The 19683-nt window shown below is 47.7% G+C and overlaps 1 protein-coding gene across 1 annotated transcript in view; it reads right to left on the bottom strand.

The window, feature by feature from the left end:
• The window catches only part of POLN (DNA polymerase nu), an 86390-nt gene that overhangs the window by 64428 nt on the left and 2279 nt on the right, over positions 1 to 19683 (bottom strand). Inside the window, exons 2-6 of the mRNA XM_006919110.3 lie at positions 11760 to 11839; positions 9370 to 9864; positions 6816 to 7012; positions 4519 to 4631; positions 1666 to 1823 (exon numbers count right to left, since the gene is read on the bottom strand). Coding sequence (XP_006919172.1) covers positions 1666 to 1823; positions 4519 to 4631; positions 6816 to 7012; positions 9370 to 9864; positions 11760 to 11839 — 1043 coding nt within the window. The remainder of the gene's footprint in view (positions 1 to 1665; positions 1824 to 4518; positions 4632 to 6815; positions 7013 to 9369; positions 9865 to 11759; positions 11840 to 19683) is intronic.

Raw genomic sequence — 19683 nt, 5'->3', positions numbered from 1 at the left:
CAGGACTCCCGGGCTTGGACCGTCAGACGCAGCCTTTCTGCCAAAGGCCCCTGGCAGAGGCCGGCAGCATGGGAGGTGGCGCTGGCTGTGGCTGGCTGGCCTTTGTTTCTGGTCAGTCCTGGGAAGGACTCGGTGGGAGCTGCCGTGAGCACAGTCACGTCACCCACGTCACCTTCTCAGCTGCCACCTGGCAGGCTGCCACAGGGCTGGCTGCGGCATGAGCTTCCTGAAGGCCAAAGCTGACCAGGGGCTCCTACTTAAACCGGGCTAGACAGAGCTCCCCGGCGGCTCGCGGACCCGTGGTGGCGCCCGCATCTCCGCTCCCTCCCAGAGGTCTTGGGGGGGCACTGCTCCATCGAGGACCCTGCCCGCCTCCGCCAGTCACGCCTTCGGGGTGGGAGGCAGATCTCACAGGTTAGCGGCCCCCTCGTGCCGACAACGGCTGGCCAGTGAGGTACAGGGGGAGGCCCTCCGAGGCTGGAGTGGCTGAGGCCTTGGGTGAAGCTCCCCGTGGAACCCCGAGGCCAGGGCAGGGGGCTGCAGGGCGTAGCAGCTGCTGTCAGGGAGAGGGCACCCGCTGAGCTGGTGCTTTGTCCCCTGTGGCCACTCCCACCCGACTTATGCATGTGTTATGCTAGAAAAAAAACTAGATTTTCTGGTCAGAATCCAAGTCTTGCACCATAGCCTCAACTTGACCTTGGGCCAGGTGCATTAACACGTGGACCTTCCTGAGTCTCAGTTTTGTCACCTGTAAACTGGGACTGATAACACTGAGGTGGACAGCTCTTGCTCTCAGGGGTGAGATTTCAGCTTCTGCTTGGGGACAGTATGGGATCTGGGTAGGACAGCTACCTCACGCCCCCGCCTACCCTCCAGGGCGCAAACATGGAAGCAGTGACACAGAACACGAAAGCCATGGCTCATGCTGGCTCGGGCCTGTGGGCTCCTGTCCCCTGGGTCCTTTGAGCTGCCTCTCTTGCAGGTCTGGTTCTGCTTCTCCTCAGAGCCAGGAACAACCCCGGACTTCCCACAGGCCCCCCGTACACGGAGGGCAAGTGAGCCCCTGACACAGACGGTCTGTGGGACAAAGGGCTCCCACAGCCACCGGCCCTGCTCCCTCCGCTCGCACCCCACAGCCGGCCTGCTCCCCCAGTCGAGCTTTCCACGGTACTCTACCTCTGAGAGGCCTAACAGAGTGGTCAAGGGCCCTGCTGGCCCCGCCGGGCGCCTGCTGTGGGGCGGCACCTGTGCATCTCCAGACTGCTGCTTCTCACAGCAGTGCCTCCCTGGGGGGAGTGGGGGTGCTGAGGAGTGAGAGTGGCCGGCCCAGGCCCCCTGCCATGGCGGCCACGTCACCAGCACGGAGAATTCATAAACAAGCGGCTCTCCACTCAAGGAAAAGGCGAGTCGCCGCCCCAGGTCCATTTTGAAGGGCCGGGCGGTGAATAGAATTCCTTGGGAATAGCTTCTCCAAGGAACAGAAAACCCCACCCTTACCCACATCCTCCCCGAGATGTTGGGGTGAAAGGTGAAGCATTTGCACTGAAGGAGCAAAGCGAATGCCCGCAACGCTCCTTGTGCTGCCAGGCGCTCCGCGGAGCGGACAGTGTCTGGAGAACGGCTGGGCCGCGCTGATGCTGACGAACCAAACCCAGAGCAGCTCACCACCGTGTCGCCCGAGGCGTTCCCGTGCGCGCTGCTCGCTTCGGCAGTGACAGAGTTTCCGAGGTATTTTGCCACCAAATCTTCAAAAGAGGGTGCGGCCTCACTAGGATCTATAAGCCATGCAGCAATTCTGGGGTCTAGCCCCACAAAATCAGCAACTAAAGAGAAGAAGGTCATTTAATCATCCGAGGAAAAATGAATAATGGTGCTTTCCCCGCTTTGACGAGGTCCTCGAGGTTTAGATGAACAATCGCAGCATTACGAGCCACCCCCTCGAGTTCCAGGGCTGAGCGCGAAGTGACGCTCTGTCAACACCGAGGAATTTCCAAGCTTTGACAAGCGGCCTCCACAACCCGGGTCCTGGCCAGTCTGGTGGGACTCAGCCCCACAGCCAGAAAGGGAGGAGGCTCCGAACTACCAGGGAATTCGGATCTCTTGGGTTTGAAAGAGGCACAAGTCTGAACGCCCAGCCGCGCTTGCCGCCTCTCCTTCCCCACCGTCCTCCTTCTCTTCCTGCGCCCCATCCGCCTGGCCCCTCGCCGCCCCAGGCACCTGTCCCCCTCCAGATGCCCTTCCAGCATCTCCACTCCTCCCAAGGCCTCCCCTCCTCCGGCCTCTCCCTGGGCTGCCCTCCCAGGCCACCCCGACCCCGCATCGCAAGGGTGTCCAGGAACCCTGCTCCTGAGCACACGGCGTCCTCGTCACCGAGTGCCGGGGCGGGCGGGCGGGCGGGGTGCGCGAGGACCAGATGCTTGACATGCTGGGCACTGGCCCTGCCATGAGGACTTCCTGTGAGCCTGCCAGATGTCCTGCATCATGACGTGTGGAAATGGCAAGAGTGAGACATCCCTGTGGGGAGGGGGGCACTGCCCCCCAAGTGTTAGATTTCTCATCTGAAAACCGAGAGGAAAGAGTACTGTGTGGATCTGGGAGACATATGGGAAGGTGCTTCTAAAAAATAAAAATGATATTTGCTAAAGAGGAAAGGTTGGTACTAGAGTATTTTGGACATGTTGTGGGGGGTGGTTATAATAGGATGGGGGGACTGATAAATCCAAACCCTACATGATTGACTTTCCAAGCTCCCTTAACACTTAGAACTGTGCTATGCAGTCAGGTGTTCGCCTTAGAACAGGACTGGAACTGCGGAGCACGTCACACGAGCCCAGGAGTTCGCCTTCGGGCAATTTCCACTGACACCAGTCTAAGAGGTTTACGGTCACCAGCCGCCAACTTCATGTCTTTTTGTTGGGCGCCCGGGAAGTCTGACGCTGGCAGGTTTGGAACTCCAGGTGAGAGGAAGTCGGCAGTCATCCTGGCTGCGAGCCACTGAGGCGGCTGGCCATGACTTTCCATGGCACCGTCTGGGAATGCTAACTGACCCAGGACGGCGATTTCTTTCTACTTGCCTTTTCAAAGCTCTAATGTTTCAAAATAAAGCGTTCTTATCAACTTGTATTTTTGAAAATCCTTGAGGAAAGCCAGACAGTGCTAGAATGGGGGCTGGGCCCTATAAACCCTTGTATCTAACGAACGGACCCCGCCAGAGCAAATCCCACACCGGGGAGAAAATGCCAGTAGTTGAAAAAGAAATGCCAATAAAACATTTAAAACAACCTAAGAAAAATTAAATAATTAAAAAATTAAATAAATCTATTTAAAAATTAGTTAAATAAATTAAATAAATCTATGAAAAATAAATCAGAATTAGAAGGACTTAGAAATTAAGTGACTTAGAAAAAGAAAAATTGAACAAAGAAATGAAAGAATTCGGTAAAGAAAAATAAAACAAAAAATTTCAGAAATAAAAAACTGGCCATACACAAAAACAAATAGTGCAATAGATCATGCCTTAAGAAAGAAAATAGAAAAGAATAATATTTTTAGTAAAAAAGAAATGAAGAGATTAAAAATATATTCTAGGTAAAGTGCTAAATATAAGATAGAGAAGGAAACTCAACATGTGGGATGGAGTCCGAGCAGCACAAAGATACATGACCAGACACTGAGCCTCCTCACAGGAGGACACGACACCGCTTCGGGTTAGGGGTAGAGCTGTCGAGTCAGGGTCAGGGTCAGGGTCAGGGTCAGGGTCAGCCCTGCCCTCCGAAATCAGCCTGAATCTGATCAAGCCCCAGGATCCGGTTGCCAGTTTATGAGACACAGAAGAGAAGAGCATGTCAAGAAGCAGGTGTGGTCACAAATCCAGACTGTGGGGAACCTCGCAGGACAAACCGCCTGCTTCCATCAACGCGACACATCGATTGCAAGGACATAAAGCAGAAGGAGAGAATATACAGATTAAAAGAGATTTAAGAAAGATATCACACCTATCCCAGGTATGGCTCTCAATTCGAACAAACTATAAAAAACAAAAACAAACAAAAATATTTCAAGACTGTGGGAGTGCTAGCCCTGAGTGGATACCTGATACTAAAAGGTCATTGTGAATTTGGGGGCGGAGATGATATAGTCTTAAACATGAAATCCTCGTATTTTAGTCATATAGTTGAAGTATTTACAGATTAATCATGTTACGCCTGGACTTTGCTACAAATAACCTGGGGGTGAAAACGTGGGGTGTTATATTGGGAAAAATACTGGACACAGCTGGTAATTGTTAAAACTGGGTGACGGGTGTCTGTTTTCTAGCACCACCTCTGACATCACGCCACACTCCTCCAGTCCCATCGACCCCGGCTGGGGGTCCAACAATTCAGCTCGGCTCTGACACTAAGTCCCGAGTCGGTGCAGACCCTGCAGGTGGTGGGCTGAGCCCCACAAGGCTGTCCCCGCTCCGGGCGCCAGCCCCAAGTGCTGGCCTCCTGCACTCCGGTCCCAGCTGTGACTTACCACGCTTCCAACAGCCATCGTCGCCAAAAAACTGCAGCACCGTCCTCACAAAATCCTTCGCATTGAAACAAATAACAGGACACTTACGTGTCAGCAATTGCAACAGCACATTCCTAGAAGATCGAAAGAAACGTGCTGGTTCAGACATTCGCTCAGAACTTTTGCCCTTGGGAAGACACCAGCAGCTGCCGCTCAGGGCCCTGCGCCGACACTCCTCTAGGAGCCTTGCATACGTGAGGTCAGGCGTCCCTTACTACTTGCATCTTACAGATGCTGAAGCTGAGACACAGAGAGACAGTGATGAGCCCGAGGCCGCGTGGCTGTTCAGAGCCCACCCTGGGCAAAGCCCCACGACTTACAGACTAAGACCCAGACTCCTGCGCAGAGCACACAGGCTCAGGCGCCTGTCCACGCCGCGCCCGCCGCCCCCCCACCAGCACGCCCTCCAAACATCCTCCCCTCTGCTCATACTGAACTCTCTCCCATGGCCAATAGGGAAGGCCCAGACGGTGCAGGTGCAGGTGCAGGTGGTCTTCCAGAGAGCTGCGGGGGTGGGGAGACTGGGTGTGGGGCCGGTCACGGAAGGCCGGTCAGAGAGGGAGCTACTGGGGGGATTGTTTTATGAACTATATAGACATCTAACCAATGTGCTGTATAATTGAAACTAATTTAAATTAAAAAAGAAAAAAGACGCTGCCGTGACTTAGGAGCTGGGCTCATGCTGGGCTAGCCCGAGCTGCGCGGATGGCCAAGGCTGCAGGGGGCCGGTTCGGGGAAGAGAGGAGGTCGCTTTTGCACGTGTTAATGAAGTGACTATGAGCTGACCAAGCGGAGCAGGATACAAATCCCGGGATTCAGAGAGGGCCTTCCGAACGCCAGCGATACCGCAGAACAGAAACGGCGCACCGTTCTTTCAGAAGACATCCATGTAAGAAGACGGTTGTGGGTTCTTGGGAAGCGAGCTCTATTTGCCACTGTTTCATCATCACCTAAAATTACTGTAGTGGAAGTGCCTGGCACTAAGCTCCTGATTGCCACGCATTCGTTTCTAAAGACGTCCACCTCGAATAGACACGTCGCCAGCTGTAGGACACAGCTACTAGCAAACCAACCACACAAGGCTCTAAGCCACCCCCAGACACGAAGGGCCCTCTTTCAGAAAGCCCTGTGTAACCAAGACAACTGACTGCTGGAGTGACCCCGCTTTTCCCTTCCCGCGCCCTAATGCCCACGCTCATGCTTTACATTAGCCGATAAAGACTGGACCCTCAAACCTTGGCACCTCGCCCTCAACCTGGAATAAAGGCCCAGGTCCACGCTTTCTCTCTCCCCGCACCCCACAAACCCTGCTGTGTGGCCCTCGGGATGGTGTGTGCCCTCCAGGATCTGTGGATAATAAATGCGGCTCCTCAAAAACTCTGATAGCTTTTGCTGAAGTGTGTCCAGGGTTCATAATAAGAATCACAAGGGTGGATCTGGCCACCACATGGGCCCCTGCGGGGGGCTCCTCCGAGTAGCACAGGCCCCAGGCGAGTGTCTCAGATAAACCGAGCATGGAGAAGGTCACCATTAGTGGGCTGGGACACACACAGCCATGACCTGAGACTCAGCCAGGGCTCGGGGAGGCGGTTAGGCAGGAAGGGTCAGCGTGGCCCCACCCACTTGCCCGGAGCCCCCTTGAACTCCCTCCAGCGCAGTGGCTCCAAGGAGCTCCCTCGGGGCAGCTGACTGACCCTGAGCTCAGGGGGCTGAGCAGACAGGAGCTGGACGCCCTGACTCCAGGCAGAAGTCCGTTAGGCCAACACCAGCCGAGGACGGCTCCAGCCCACAGCGGGGCCTCTCAGGGTTCTCAGACCCTAAGAGGGTGGGACCAGGTGTGACACCCGTGTGTGCGCACAGGACGAAGCTCTGATGTTGGTGACGGAGGACAGTTTGCTGTTCGAAGGCAGGGATGACCTAACTTCTAATGCTGCGACTGAGTGAGCGTGTGCCATGAGGAAAACCAGCTGGGACTCTGGCAGCCACAGCAGGTTTTCAGGCCCAGGGATGATGCTTTTGTCACCAACTGCTCCTTGAGATGGAAATTCGTATCCTGGAGCAAGTTTCCCCATGCCAGAAGCTCTTCAGGGGCGAGTGCAGAGAGAGGACCAGTGTTTGCAGATGTTTCTGTCATTTACATCCATTTAATTTTCACTGCCCACTTGAAACTTCTGAAAGTTTAAAATAGGAGCCTGGGGAACGTTAGGGCAAAGCCCACACGTAAGCAGGATCAAAGGCAATGAGTGAAGACTTCTTACCTGGCGAATTCAGTCTGTGCCTCTTGTTCTCGGCCCCATGTGCAAGAGTGCTCTGTGTTCACGTAGATGAAGCAGTCACGGGCAGTGAGGCCTCCCGCCAGCGCACCGCCAAGGGCTGAGGCACCTGGGGGCCCGCAGCCTCCTTCCGGGGGGCTCAGCAGCAACATCACGATCCCTTTAACAGAGGAATCTGGAGTCTGAACACACAGTGAAAGTAAGTTTCATCACTGAAGATGGCTGACATATTTATTCAAGAAAGATAGTCATGTTTTATAACTGAGAGAAAAGGCCTAAAATTAAATTTGTAACGAACAGCTCTTCTAATGACCATCAAGGCCAAAAGCCAAATCCGTGATCTTACTCTGGCCTCCTTCCCATCCAACGTCATCATAGAAGTCTTAGCCAGTGCAATAAAACGAGGGAAAATAAAAGGCATATGAATCAGAAAGGAAGAATTATACTGTCCTTATTTACAGATGGCGCAAATATCTGTAGAAAACCCAAAGGAATCTACGAAAAAACTTAGCAAAGTTGCAGATAAAGATCAAAACACTAAAATCAATTGTATTTCTATACACTAGCAATAAATATGTAAAAATGAACTTGTTTAAAAAATAAATTACCATTTTATAATAACTATTCCAAAAATGAAATACTTAGAAATCAACAAAACATATACATGCTCAGTAGGCTGAAAACTACAAAATACTGGCGAAAGAAAAAAGAGAAGACCTAATACAGAGACATACACCATGCACAAGGACTACAAAAATGAAATAAGAATGTCAATTCTCCTAGGTTAATCTATAGAACCCAGAAGATCAATAACCGCCCCCAAGTACAAGAAACACAAAGAAAACTATACCAAGTCACATCATGATCAAATTGCTTAAAACCAGTGATAAAGAGAAAACCTTAAAAGAAACACATTACCTAGAAGGACACAAAAATAAGGATGACAGAAGACTTCTTGTGGGAAATAAAGCGAGTTAGAAGACAGTGGAGGATCATCTGTAAGCACTGAAAGGAAAAAACCATCAACTTACAATTCTTTAGCCAGCAGAATGTCTTTCAAAAATCAAAGGTAAAGTGAGATTTGTATACTACACTGAAAACTACGAAACACTGCGAAAAGAAATCGAAATTTTAAATAGATGAAAGGACACCCCCAATTCGTTGATTAGAAATCCCAATACTGTTAAGATGGCAAAGCTCCCAAAATTAATCTATAAATTCAACATAATTTGTATCAAAATCCCACCTGGACGTTTGTAAAAACTGACAAACTGATCCTAAAATTTATATGAAAATGCAAAGGAACCGGAATACCCTACTTTTTTTTCTTAAAAAAGACAAAGCTGGAAGACTCATACTTCCTGATTTCAAAACGTGCTACAAAGCTCAAGTAATTAAGACAGTGTGGTTCTGGCAGGACGATACACATATTTATCAACAGAAAAAGTTGAAAGTCTGTAAAAAAACCTTTATATTTATAGTCAATTGATTTTCAATAAAACTATCAAGACAGTTTGATGGGGAAAGAAGAGTCTTTTCAACAAATAGTGTTGAGAAAACTAGACATCCACATGCAAAAGGGTGGCTTTGTGCCTGTCTCACACAATATCCAAAACTTAACTCAAAATGGATCACAGATCTAAACGTAAGAGCTAAAACTATAAATGCTTAGGAGAAAATAGGAGTAAATCTTCATGGCCTTGGATAGGCAAAGCATTCTTACGTATAGCAACAAAAGCACAGGCAATAAAAGACAAAAATTAATAAATTGAAGTCCATCAAATTAAAAAATTTTTGTGCTTCAAAAGACATCATCAAAAAATTGAAAAAACAAGCCAGATTTGGAGAATTGCAAATCAACAGACTTGTATCAGAATATATAAAGAACCCTTACAGGTCCAAAATATAACACAAATAACCCAATTAAAGAATGAGCAAAAGATCTGAACAGACATTTCACCGAAGAAGATATACAGATGGCCAATAAGCACACCAGAAGATGCTCAATGTCATTAGTTATTAGGGAAATGCAATTTAAAAGGACGATGAACTACCACTTCCAACCTATTAGAATGGCTAAAACCAAAAACGTGGACAACAAGGACTGGCAAGGAGGTGGCGACTTTGGAAGCCCGGTATGTTGCTGGTGGAATGTTAAATGGTATGACCACTCTGGAAAACATTTAGGCAGTTTTTTAAAAAGCTGAAAACTATGTATGCATTATCAACCACTTACCACCAGGGGGGAAGAAAAGGCTTAAATTTTTTTTTTTTTTTTTTTTTAGCTGAGGCAACCCTTGGTCGATCTCACAGATTGCAAGGACCTTGTCAGCTTACGATCCCTTATTTTTTATATTTTTTTATGCCTACAGCACCTGGTCTTCCTAGGTGGTCTCCCATCCAAGTACTAACCAGGCCCGACCCTGCTTATTAAAATCTTATATCTAACTCTCCTATCAAAATCAGACACTAAGAAAATGGGTTTCTTTTATGGTACTGAAAACAAATAAACAAACAAAAACTAACACTGTTTACTGACCTGGTCAGCTCTTAGCTGGGTTGAACCATCCTTATACATCAGAGTGACCACCAAGGTGACTGCCTGTTTGAGCCTTTCAATCAGCTGGCTTTTCTCCAGATCGTCCAAATACCTTGTATCACAAAAATGGTTTTTGAATGCTCTGGAACTTCCAGAATGTAGGGAGTCTTCAACTTCATCAGCATCTTCTTCCAATGCCGTGTGTTTACTTGCTTCCTCTAATGAATTATTAAAGGTAATATGTTTTCTTTTAAGACTCATGCTTGCTTTATTTTCATTTATACATATTTTTAGGAGATGTTTCCTTTTATGTTCCATTTTCTGTGGAACCGAAGCCTCTTGGTTATGCTGGCGAGTTAAACAACTGGAAGGCGCCCACGAGCTGACGTTCTGTTTGGGGTCGGTAGGCAGCTGGTCTGTGAGTGTGGTCCTGGAGGACGGAGGAGAGGGTTCGATGGAAGTTCTTGATGCCTGGCTCATACAAGAATTAAGATTCTACAGAAAAATGGAGAATATTTCCTTAGCATATGGATTCATAAGGCAGATCTATAAACTAAACTTCTAACAAAACTCATCTAAGGTAAAGTGGGAACAGCTGCGTATGACCTAATGCAGTGATGTGGCATCTTCTAGAGCAGCGACTCCTTGGCCCAGGCAGGAGTGCCCACCGAACCACGGGCTGGTGCGGGCAGGGGGCCAGGAAGCCCCCGGCCACACCCCGGAGCGGGCTTTGTATGTAGGTAATGAGAGACGCCATGGACGGGAGCATATTGCAGACATGCATAAGAGTGAAGGTCAATGACTGACAACTTTCAAGTAAAGCCATTTGTAGAGAAGATGAAATCATCACAACTATTTGATGTTAATCTATCTACTAAAGTTTTTTTAAACATGGCTCAGCAGAATTCCTCTTACTGCCTCTGTCTAGCAATATGCAGTATTCATTCAGTCTCACGGCGGGTGAGGGGGCGGGGAATCATGTCTATCGGTTTCATTATAGAATTCACTTACAATAAAGTTTGATTTTTAACGTTTATTTTTATGACATGATTTATGATATATGTACACTGTTTTGAACAATTGTATACTAATACTACTTTAAAATAATTTTGAAATAAAATGTTTTAACACTTGGTCATATGGTCACAGAAAATTTTAATTTATACTCATTTTTATTGCAGAGAAATATGATATGGTTTTCAAGAAAAGACTTTCAAGCATAAAACTTTATTACATTAAAAATTCTGTGGAGGTGCAGACAGGAAAGGGAGTTCATGAAGAAAAGGGAAAACGTAAAATTTCAGTGTTGAATATCCTGCTCAAACATTTTTTTAAAGAGATGACCATGGATATCAAGTTGCCAGAGTACAGCGTGTATTTAGATTTCAGTGAATCTATTCGAAATGTTTTATTAATGTCAGTATTACCAATACACCAGAAATCATGTTGTAGAAAACTTTTAAAATTTGTGATGAATACTTTAAAATCAACTTTAAAATGTCGGAAGGTACATGGCTGTTCGAAATTCCTGTGAGAGAAAGGTTTGAAGACCTCTGCCTGAGGGACCCGGGCAGTCTGAATGCCACAGGCGACCACTTCCTTTCTGGTACGAGGGGCTGCGCAGTCCTTCTCTGCCCAAGACGCCGCTCCCTCCGGTTGGGGTGACTGATCACCCTGGCTACCCGGCCACAGGGGAGTTATGCAGGGGAGCTTAAATTAGATGCAGCTGGACTGGGATTAGAACCCAGGTGGTCTGCATAGCTAACCACAGTGCGGCCACCACCGCTGTTTCGCAGACGAGGCCTTCAGTGATACGAAATGACCGCTTCGATCCCTCCGCTCGAGCCACGCACACGGCACCCATCATGAATTTTATCCCCTCTCCTTTCTGGACGTCTCTTTATTTCCACCACCCCAAGTTCCAAGCTCTCTTCCCTTAACCTGAAAATTCTTCTCAAAGCCCTCCCCACACTCTCTGACGGCGGGATCTCTTGGCTGACCATCTCCTAACCATCCTTAAGATCTCAACTCGGGTAGAATTTTCATCATTTTCATAATTAAAAGAAAGGTGTCCCAGACCCCTCTCCCCACCACCCGAAAGAGCAAACTGAAACAGCGCAAAGCCCAGGTGAGAAGCCTCTCCAGCCGCTCCCAGAGTCCCGGGCGCTGACCTCCCAAGGGGCCCTCAGTGCGGTGGCACCGTAGAGGCTGTGCTTCCCCATCTTCCCCTCCCCCTCACACGAACTACACAGAAAGCTCCTGGAGAACAAGAACTGCCCCCCTCTTTTCTAAAACCATCATATCCACAGCACATAGTAGACACGTAGCAAGTATTTGTTAAATAAGCGACAGTTAACTGTTTAGAATGATTCCTATGTGCAACGATTTACCTTCTTTTCCGGGGACCGATTCATACCGTGTCCAAGCGGAACTGAACACTTAACGCTGGGATTGCTGACCGCTTCCGCAGCTTTTAAAAACACAAAAAAGCAGCATGAAGCATTAAAGAAACGCTGACAACTAAGTCATATCATGAACTAAACAATGAAAATAGCTTCTACAATCATGCTACTTACTCATGACTTACTTAAAACAACATAATAAAATTCACAACCAAAATGCATTAACATTGTAATAAACATTTATGTAAAGTATCTTCAAATTAACTGGAGACAGATCTATGTAATCCTGAAATGTTTATTAAAAATTATCTGGTGTTTGCATTTGAATACTTGATTCTGAAAACCCAAGGTCAACATTTTGCAGAAATCTTGAAAATATTAAAGGTTTGAGGAAATTCTTTGAGTAATATTGCAGTGGAACAATTAGAGAGTCAGTAAAATATCAGTAACACAAACTTCTGATTTAAATTTTGCTTTAATTTTAATAAGCCTGAGCTGGACAGTAAGCGACAGAATCTGGATTCAGCCCCAGGCACGGGACTCAGGAGTCTGTGCTCATGACTGCTGTGATGTCCGTTCCCGCCACAGCAACGATGACAACCGAGAAATGCACGAGCAGGGACATCTTACATTTACAGAAAAAAAAAGTTATACTCGGGATAAGTTTAACGAGAAAGGCACAAGGCACTCAATGATGGAAACGTAAAATGTAATGAAATAACACAAAACATATAAATGGAAAGGCAGAGCACTGGGATATACACAAAATGTTTAATTCTTTCAAATATAAACTTAATGCAGTTTCAGTTAGAGCCCTACAGGGCTCTTTTAATTGAAAAAAATAATTTCAGAGCACCTATGAAATGTTAAATATCTGAAATTAGAAGAGAAAGGTTAAAAAAATTAAAGACTTGCCTCGCCAGATTACCTGAACATACTATAAAACCACTATAATCAAAACCACATGGTATTTGAATAGAAATAGATAAAAGATCTCAAGAACAGAATAGACAATCCAGAAACTGACCTCAGAACTTCTAAGACCTTAATATACAACAAAAATGGTATTTCAATTAAGTAGCAAAGGACAGCTTAAGAAACAGGGATAGTACAACCAGCACCACTTCTAAATAAAAATAATACATTGGGAAAACTACTTGGAACAAAAGTAACAAAGGGTTAATATCTGTATTATACAACAAGTCTTACATGGTGAAGAAGACAACTCAACAGAAAAACGAGCAAAATCTAGGAAGAGACAATACACGAAATAGCAAATCCAAAAAGCAAACAAACAGGATAACAGGCTCAAACTCACCAGTAGTCAAGGAAATGAAAATTAAATTGAATTCAACTGGAGACCGAGGGGAAGAGGTGGTCTCAGGCATTGCTGGCAGAAAAGTGAATAGTCAGTCCACACTTAACGTCATCGATAGGTTCTGCAACTTTCCGTAGAATGACGTACGACGAAGCCAGTTTTAGCACAGGCTAATTTATGCTACTTAAGTGTGCTCCCCTCTGCCTCCGCTACGGAACAGCAGCCCTAACTTCTGATGAACGGGGGGCCAGCCACAGCAGGCTAGAGATCACACTCCCTGTCTGCCGGCATCTCGGCCCAAGACCTCAAAAGGACCAGGCAGCAGCCACAGCTTGGAGTCCACTGGTATTTCCTGGGCCCTGGTGGGTCTCCGTCTGGAGGCGGGGCGACCCGCAGAACTGAGGTGTGGGGGTAGAGAGACACAGACTTACTCAGTTGGTGGGGAGCGGGGTGGATGGGGTGGACACTGGCAGTGATGGTAAGCAGGGCCACTCCCACTTCCCGCTTTGGATTCCGAGACCCCTTAATTATGCACGTGGGGGACAGTGCATCTGTTATGATCACTGATGTGCAGTGCACACTGCCCCCTGGAGGTCACTGCTCCATCACTGTGGGGCGTCATTCCCAAGCTGGCACCTGAGCTGTGCCGCTACAGGCCACTCCACCACTGTCAGGCCCGTGTCTTTGGGTGTCGCTAGGAGGGAGCCTGTGCCCCGCGGTCATGGGCTCACCACAGTCCTCTGCTGTAAAGTGGGTGCCTACGCCCAACGCCACACTCTGTGGGATTCTGTGAGCCTTGGATGGCGGGCTCACCGAGGCCCTGCAAACCCACAACTAGAACACACGTCCATGCCAGCCAAGGTCAACCACTGCACATGTGGGGACACGAGGGTTCAGTGTGTCAACTTGACACCAAGTGACTAAGTTTTCTCAAGGGATGGTATTCTTGGGGACTCAGCGTTTGGCCTGTGGGAAGGTTCGGCAGCCGCGGCAGCTGGGTCAGCCCTGCTGAGCGCCGTGGCGCCGGGCCCGCACGGTTACTGCATTAGAGCCCGAGGTGCCTGTACTGCGACAGCAGACAGGCTGGGGGTGTCAACCAGCCAAGTGGTCGCAACTTGCTCCCTCTTCAGCCCTCTCCCCCAGGGAGCTAGTTGCTGCCTGCATCCGCCATCACCACAACCTCCACCTCTCTCTACTCCTTGGCAGCTAATCCCATTGGCTAAAATGCTTTCAGTGTTCCCTTTCACATTCCTAGACAGTCTATCCCCTGACTGGCCCGTGTCGCGTACACGGCCTCAGCAGGCCCAGCACCTCTTGGCCAGGTAACGTTGACCTAATGGCAGGGAGGTGGAAGAAGCCTCGTGTTGTCTTCAAGCAACAGCTGGGGTGGGCACCAGCCTTCAATGGGTAGGACCCACTTCTGCAGCTCCCAGAGGTATCTGGGATTCAAGATCTGAATGCAACTCAGATGTCCCCACCCCGCATCTCAGGGGCTGGGCCCTCTTCCTGACAGACGCCCTGACCTCGAGGAAGCATGCCTGCCAGGGCTGAGAGAGAATGCAGCCTTCTCTGGAGCTCTGAGTCACAGTACTAAGGACTGGGCCTGTGGCTGCTCGTGGCCTGGCACTAGGCTGCCAGGGAAGCCCTCTGGTTATCACGCTGAGCCTTCGACGGCTCATTCACCACCCTCGGCCTTTTTCTTTCCCCCAAGGATCGATCGTGCCCAGCCACAGCCACCAGTTCCACTGTCTTCCATCGCTGTGACCTTCCAAACACGCAGGATGACCCCAGCGGCCTGGGCCGTCGCTTCCACTGGTACGTGGGATGAGCCGCCCTAGGGAAAGTTTTACGTCGCTTGCTGCCACTCATATTCCAACTGTAACTTGTGATGAACACATCAGTGGCAGCCGGCCTGAGGGCGACCAAACTCCAAAACACCATGTCCCCTTTCTCAGGCCACGCCCCACACCAAAGGTAGCAGCAGAGCAGGACCCCTGGGAACCAGACTGAGTGTGCCTGCAGGAAGTTTGGGGGGGGTTCTGAGTGGGGTGGTTCTGAGTGGGGGGGCAGGACTCAGAGAAGCAGCTCAAATACCACTAAGTTGTAACAAAGGACTCAGTCCATCCCACTGAAGAACAGCACATCACAACAGCACACGCAGTTATAATCACGGAAATCGTCATGGGAAACAAGTGGGCAGTATCGAAGGCACATGCTCGGTTGCTGACCTGGGCGAGCAATAAGGGGAGAGGGTACGATAAACAAAGAAAAGGCCTGAGCTAAGAAAATGATGTATATATGGACCCTTTCGCTATGTGCATAGTGTGCAAAACAAAGTATTTTTTAATGTGGGCTTATGGCCGTTAGGTTTTTGCTTTTTCTGTTTTCAGAAAAAAAAAATTTCCTCAAGTATTACGAGCAAAAAAGACTCCCCCCAAAAATGTTGAGGACAATATTTACAACGTACAGAACACAGTAAAATCTTCATCTACGTATGCCTGAGAGAGCGCTTACAAGTCCCAAGAGGTAAAGCCACAGATTGGCCTGGTGGCAGCACTTAGAACACCTCACCCATCTTCAAACAGCTCAACGCACAGCAGCAGGCGAAGCACCCAGAACACTTCCCAGCGAGTTCTCTACCAGGCAGCGGATGGCTCGAATGCAGTTTCCTCCCAATACGGAATTCTGGTCCATGGAAGAATTATTTGCACAGAACCTTGTAAAATGCAGGTTTCCACCCAAGAGCTGTGAGCGAAGGAGGAAGAAAAGGGTAGGCAGAGCATAGATGGGAAATGTCGCGGGTTGAAGTTCTGGTGAAATCTGAACGGCGCACAAAGTCAGAGAGGGCGAGTGGAGGGACCTGGGCCTGAGGGGCATGCACAGGGGACTCCGCAGACGCTGTGCGGGCAGGACAGAGCTGAGCAGGCCGCGGCACGGGCAGGACCGAAGAGGCAGTAAAGTGAAGGCGAACCGCCACAAGGAGGGCACTGCGGAGCCGCAGAGCGCAGGCGGGCCTCGCGGGGTGGGAGCTGGGGCCGACCCCCGCCAGCCTGTGCTGTGGCTAGACATGATGGTTTTGTTTGTTTGATGGAAATAAAATACAAAATGTTTATCACGTACTCTTGACTAGAACGAATATAATCCAAATAGATCTATTTGTCAGTTATCTGTCCTTGAAATTACAAAGATTTCCACAAGATAAGAATAAAGACGTACTTCACGTAAATAAATTGGATTTTAACAAATATTTACCTTTAGGGGTCTCAAACTTGTATTAATTTGTAATGTCTGTAAAAATATTTTTATTTTACTGGAAGATACCATATTCACCTCTAAGACTATCAAGCTAAAATGAAAAAGAATTTGGATAATTGTGTACTAGAAAACGTCATTTGATTTCTATAGAGACTTAGACAAAACAGAATTGTATTTGAATAAATATGTGCTCAATCATATGCATAATCCTATCACGCCAGGTCAGCTGACAACCTTGAACTCACCCTGAAAACTCCCCCTCCCTAGTATTTACCAAAGACCTGCAGTGGTACTATCAAACGAAGAAATGACGATGGAAATTCAAGTAAGATGAACCTGATTCTGAATCTAATTTAAAAGTGTACAATTTAAGGTTATAGTCGCAGAAGTCCCAACGACACAATACAATGGCTTAACGAACAAAAAGTGAGTTTATTTCTGTCATGTTGGAGTGAGTGGTCTCAGCTGGTGGTGCAGCTGTTTAATGAAGTCACTCTGAGGCACAGGTTCCTTCCAGCATGTTCTTCCACAATCCTCGAGGACAGTTATCATTTGCAGGGTTGGAATGGAGCTACTGCATGTTCCAATTGGAGGGAAGGGAACAGACCAGCTAGGAAGCGAGGTGGATGGTCCTCGGGCCTAACCGGGATGGCACACTGCCTGAGCACACATCCCACTGACAGGAACCTGCCACCCGGTCACACCCGACTGCAAGGAGACTGTGCCACATAGTCTGATCGTGTGCCTCCGGAGGGAAGGACTGACTCCGGGGTAGTGGATGAGTACCGTGTCACAAAGGCCTTCAGAGCAACAACTGCCCATGACTAGGAAGTGAGAAGCTGCTGCCACGAGAGTCAGGGTAACGGCTGCCTCTGAGCAGGCGGAGGGCTTTAACTGAGAAGGAAATTTTGAGGCGCTGGCCATGTCAGTGTAGTTACATGGATGTCCTCTCATAGCAATTAAGCTGTATTTTTAGTTTTTTCACAGCGAAGGATTTTTAAATAAAAGATCAATCTTGCTGCAAGAAGATATATACAGTCCAATCCTTACTGGATGTATATCTTCAGACCTGTTAGTCTAGCAGATCAGAAAAGTAGACCCCAAAGTGACATATAACATTACTGTTTTGTTTTACTTAAGTGTTTGTAAAAGCAAATATTTGTAGTTTATTTCCACTGATTTGAATTCAATGTTGATATCTATTGGGTATGGAATGGCCTTTCAGAAATGAAACGCTGACCTATATTTTCTTTTGAAGAGATAAAGATCTGACATAGTAGCAGCTCTGCATCTGACAAGAGTACAGGAATCATCAGGTCTTGGGTCCAGCACCATCCTCAGTAACCCACCAGCAATCCGACTCTAATCCATACGAAATAAGAACGAAACTGGTGGGACTGTGCCGCAGACTCTAAGGGGGTCCCCTGACCCCTACCTCCTAGTATTCACGCTCTTCTAACTCCTTCCCCCTGAATGTAGGTGGGACTTGTTGACTCACTTCTAACCAACAGAATAAAGCGAAGGTGACAGGATATTTGTGATCGTGCTACATAAGACGATAGTGGCAGTCTAGCTAGGGACACTCTCTGGCTGGCTCTGAAAAGCAAGCTGTGACATAATGAAAAGCTGCTTATGGAGAGAATCACGAGGAAAGGAACTGAGTTCCACCAAGAACCAGTGAGATGGGAAGCAAATGCTTCCCCATCCGAGCCTCAGATGAGACTCTAGCCCCACTGAGGAAGTGGGTGAGCTGTCCAGGCTCCCGGCCCACAGAAACTGTGGGATAACAGGAGCGTGTGTTTGAAGGCACTAAGATCGCAGTAAGTGTTATGTAACGACAGATAATGCAGAATCCTTGGGAAAATCCATTGTTTTTTCAAATCTAAAACACCTGACATAAAAATAAGATCTTATCTTTTTCCATTATCTTCTCAATAAATTTATGAAAACTAGGCTTTTAACAAGGGATTTTAAGAATATGACGAGAATTCACAAGAGACTCACAATACAGCTACCAGAGGCAGCTCATCATTCTTATCAGTTTTTAAAGGGGAGTACATGTCCACTGGTCAGGCGCACACTGCTCTTTGAAAAACAAGCACACAGAATGAAGGGGAAAGCTCTTTGATGTTTAAATAGTTCTTCCTCTACTATTCCCCACCATCATCATTTCCCCAAAAGTCCCAAAATTCTTACCAGTTCATTTATTAGTGACTTCTACCGTGGTAAGACACACAAGCAACAGATGCCTGAATATCAGCAGATCTAAATGTTAAGAGCTGCTATATCTTAAGAAACTGTGCACCAGGCCCCAGGTGCACGCCATGAGTGTGCGGGAAAGGACGCCCCACCTTCAGAGATCCAGAGATCCAGCTCTTAAGGGGAAACGGCAACATCCACAGGTCAAGGGTGGAAGTGTGTGTGTGGGGGGGGAATTAAAGATGGGAAAAAAAAAAAAAACCCTGCATTTATAACAGCTTTTGCACTGTTTGTATCTCACTTAATCTGTAGAAAATAAACATAAAAACAAATTATTGACCCGGTCTTAAAATTAAAAATAACGACTCCTTTCCTAGTAAAAAAAATTTCCTGTTCCAAACATTTCAGTTACACTTGTGAGCACATCATTGCTTTTACTGTTATACCACGTCATGAACATACACAGATTCACTGATCTTTGCCTCCTCGGCTTATAAATTTCTATGGCAACATAACATACATACTGTCACAAACACTTCTCTGGGCCACTATACACAATAAGAAAGCACAGTCATCGTCGGTATCTGTGGGGGGAGGGTTCCAGGACCCCCAGGGATGCCAAAACCCTCGGATGCTCAAGTCCCTGATATAAAACGGAATATTTATGTATAACCTATATTGGCATACAGACTGCAGCAAGATATGCTTACACATCACTTCATTTGTGTGGACTCAGTGGAGTGGTGAGCTCATGGCAAATTCAAGTTTTGCTGCTTTCGGGAACTTTCTGGGATTTTAATTTTCTAATGTTTTCGATCTGCAGTTGATTGAACCTGCAGATGTAAAAACCCATGGATATGGAGGGCTGACTGTACCACGTATGGGCTAATGACCCGAGAGCTAAGGCTGAAGCCACAGGCACTGTCGGGGAGCCCATTTCTTTTGAGGTTACTTAAACAGAGGCTAAGAGAACGTCTGACAGAAATGCCTGGAACAAGGAAGAGTGTTACATATGTACAGCAATAAAGGGCCTGGAGAATATGAAATTTAGCGAGCAGCAGCTCAGTCATCACCGAATGAGGGTGAAGTGAGGGGAGCTGGGCTCCACTTGTTCATAGGCAGGAACTTCCCTACGCAGGG

Source organism: Pteropus alecto, unplaced genomic scaffold, assembly GCF_000325575.1.
Source record: "Pteropus alecto unplaced genomic scaffold, ASM32557v1 scaffold5, whole genome shotgun sequence".
Taxonomy (NCBI): domain Eukaryota; kingdom Metazoa; phylum Chordata; class Mammalia; order Chiroptera; family Pteropodidae; genus Pteropus; species Pteropus alecto.
This window is presented reverse-complemented; position numbering and strand designations above follow the sequence as displayed.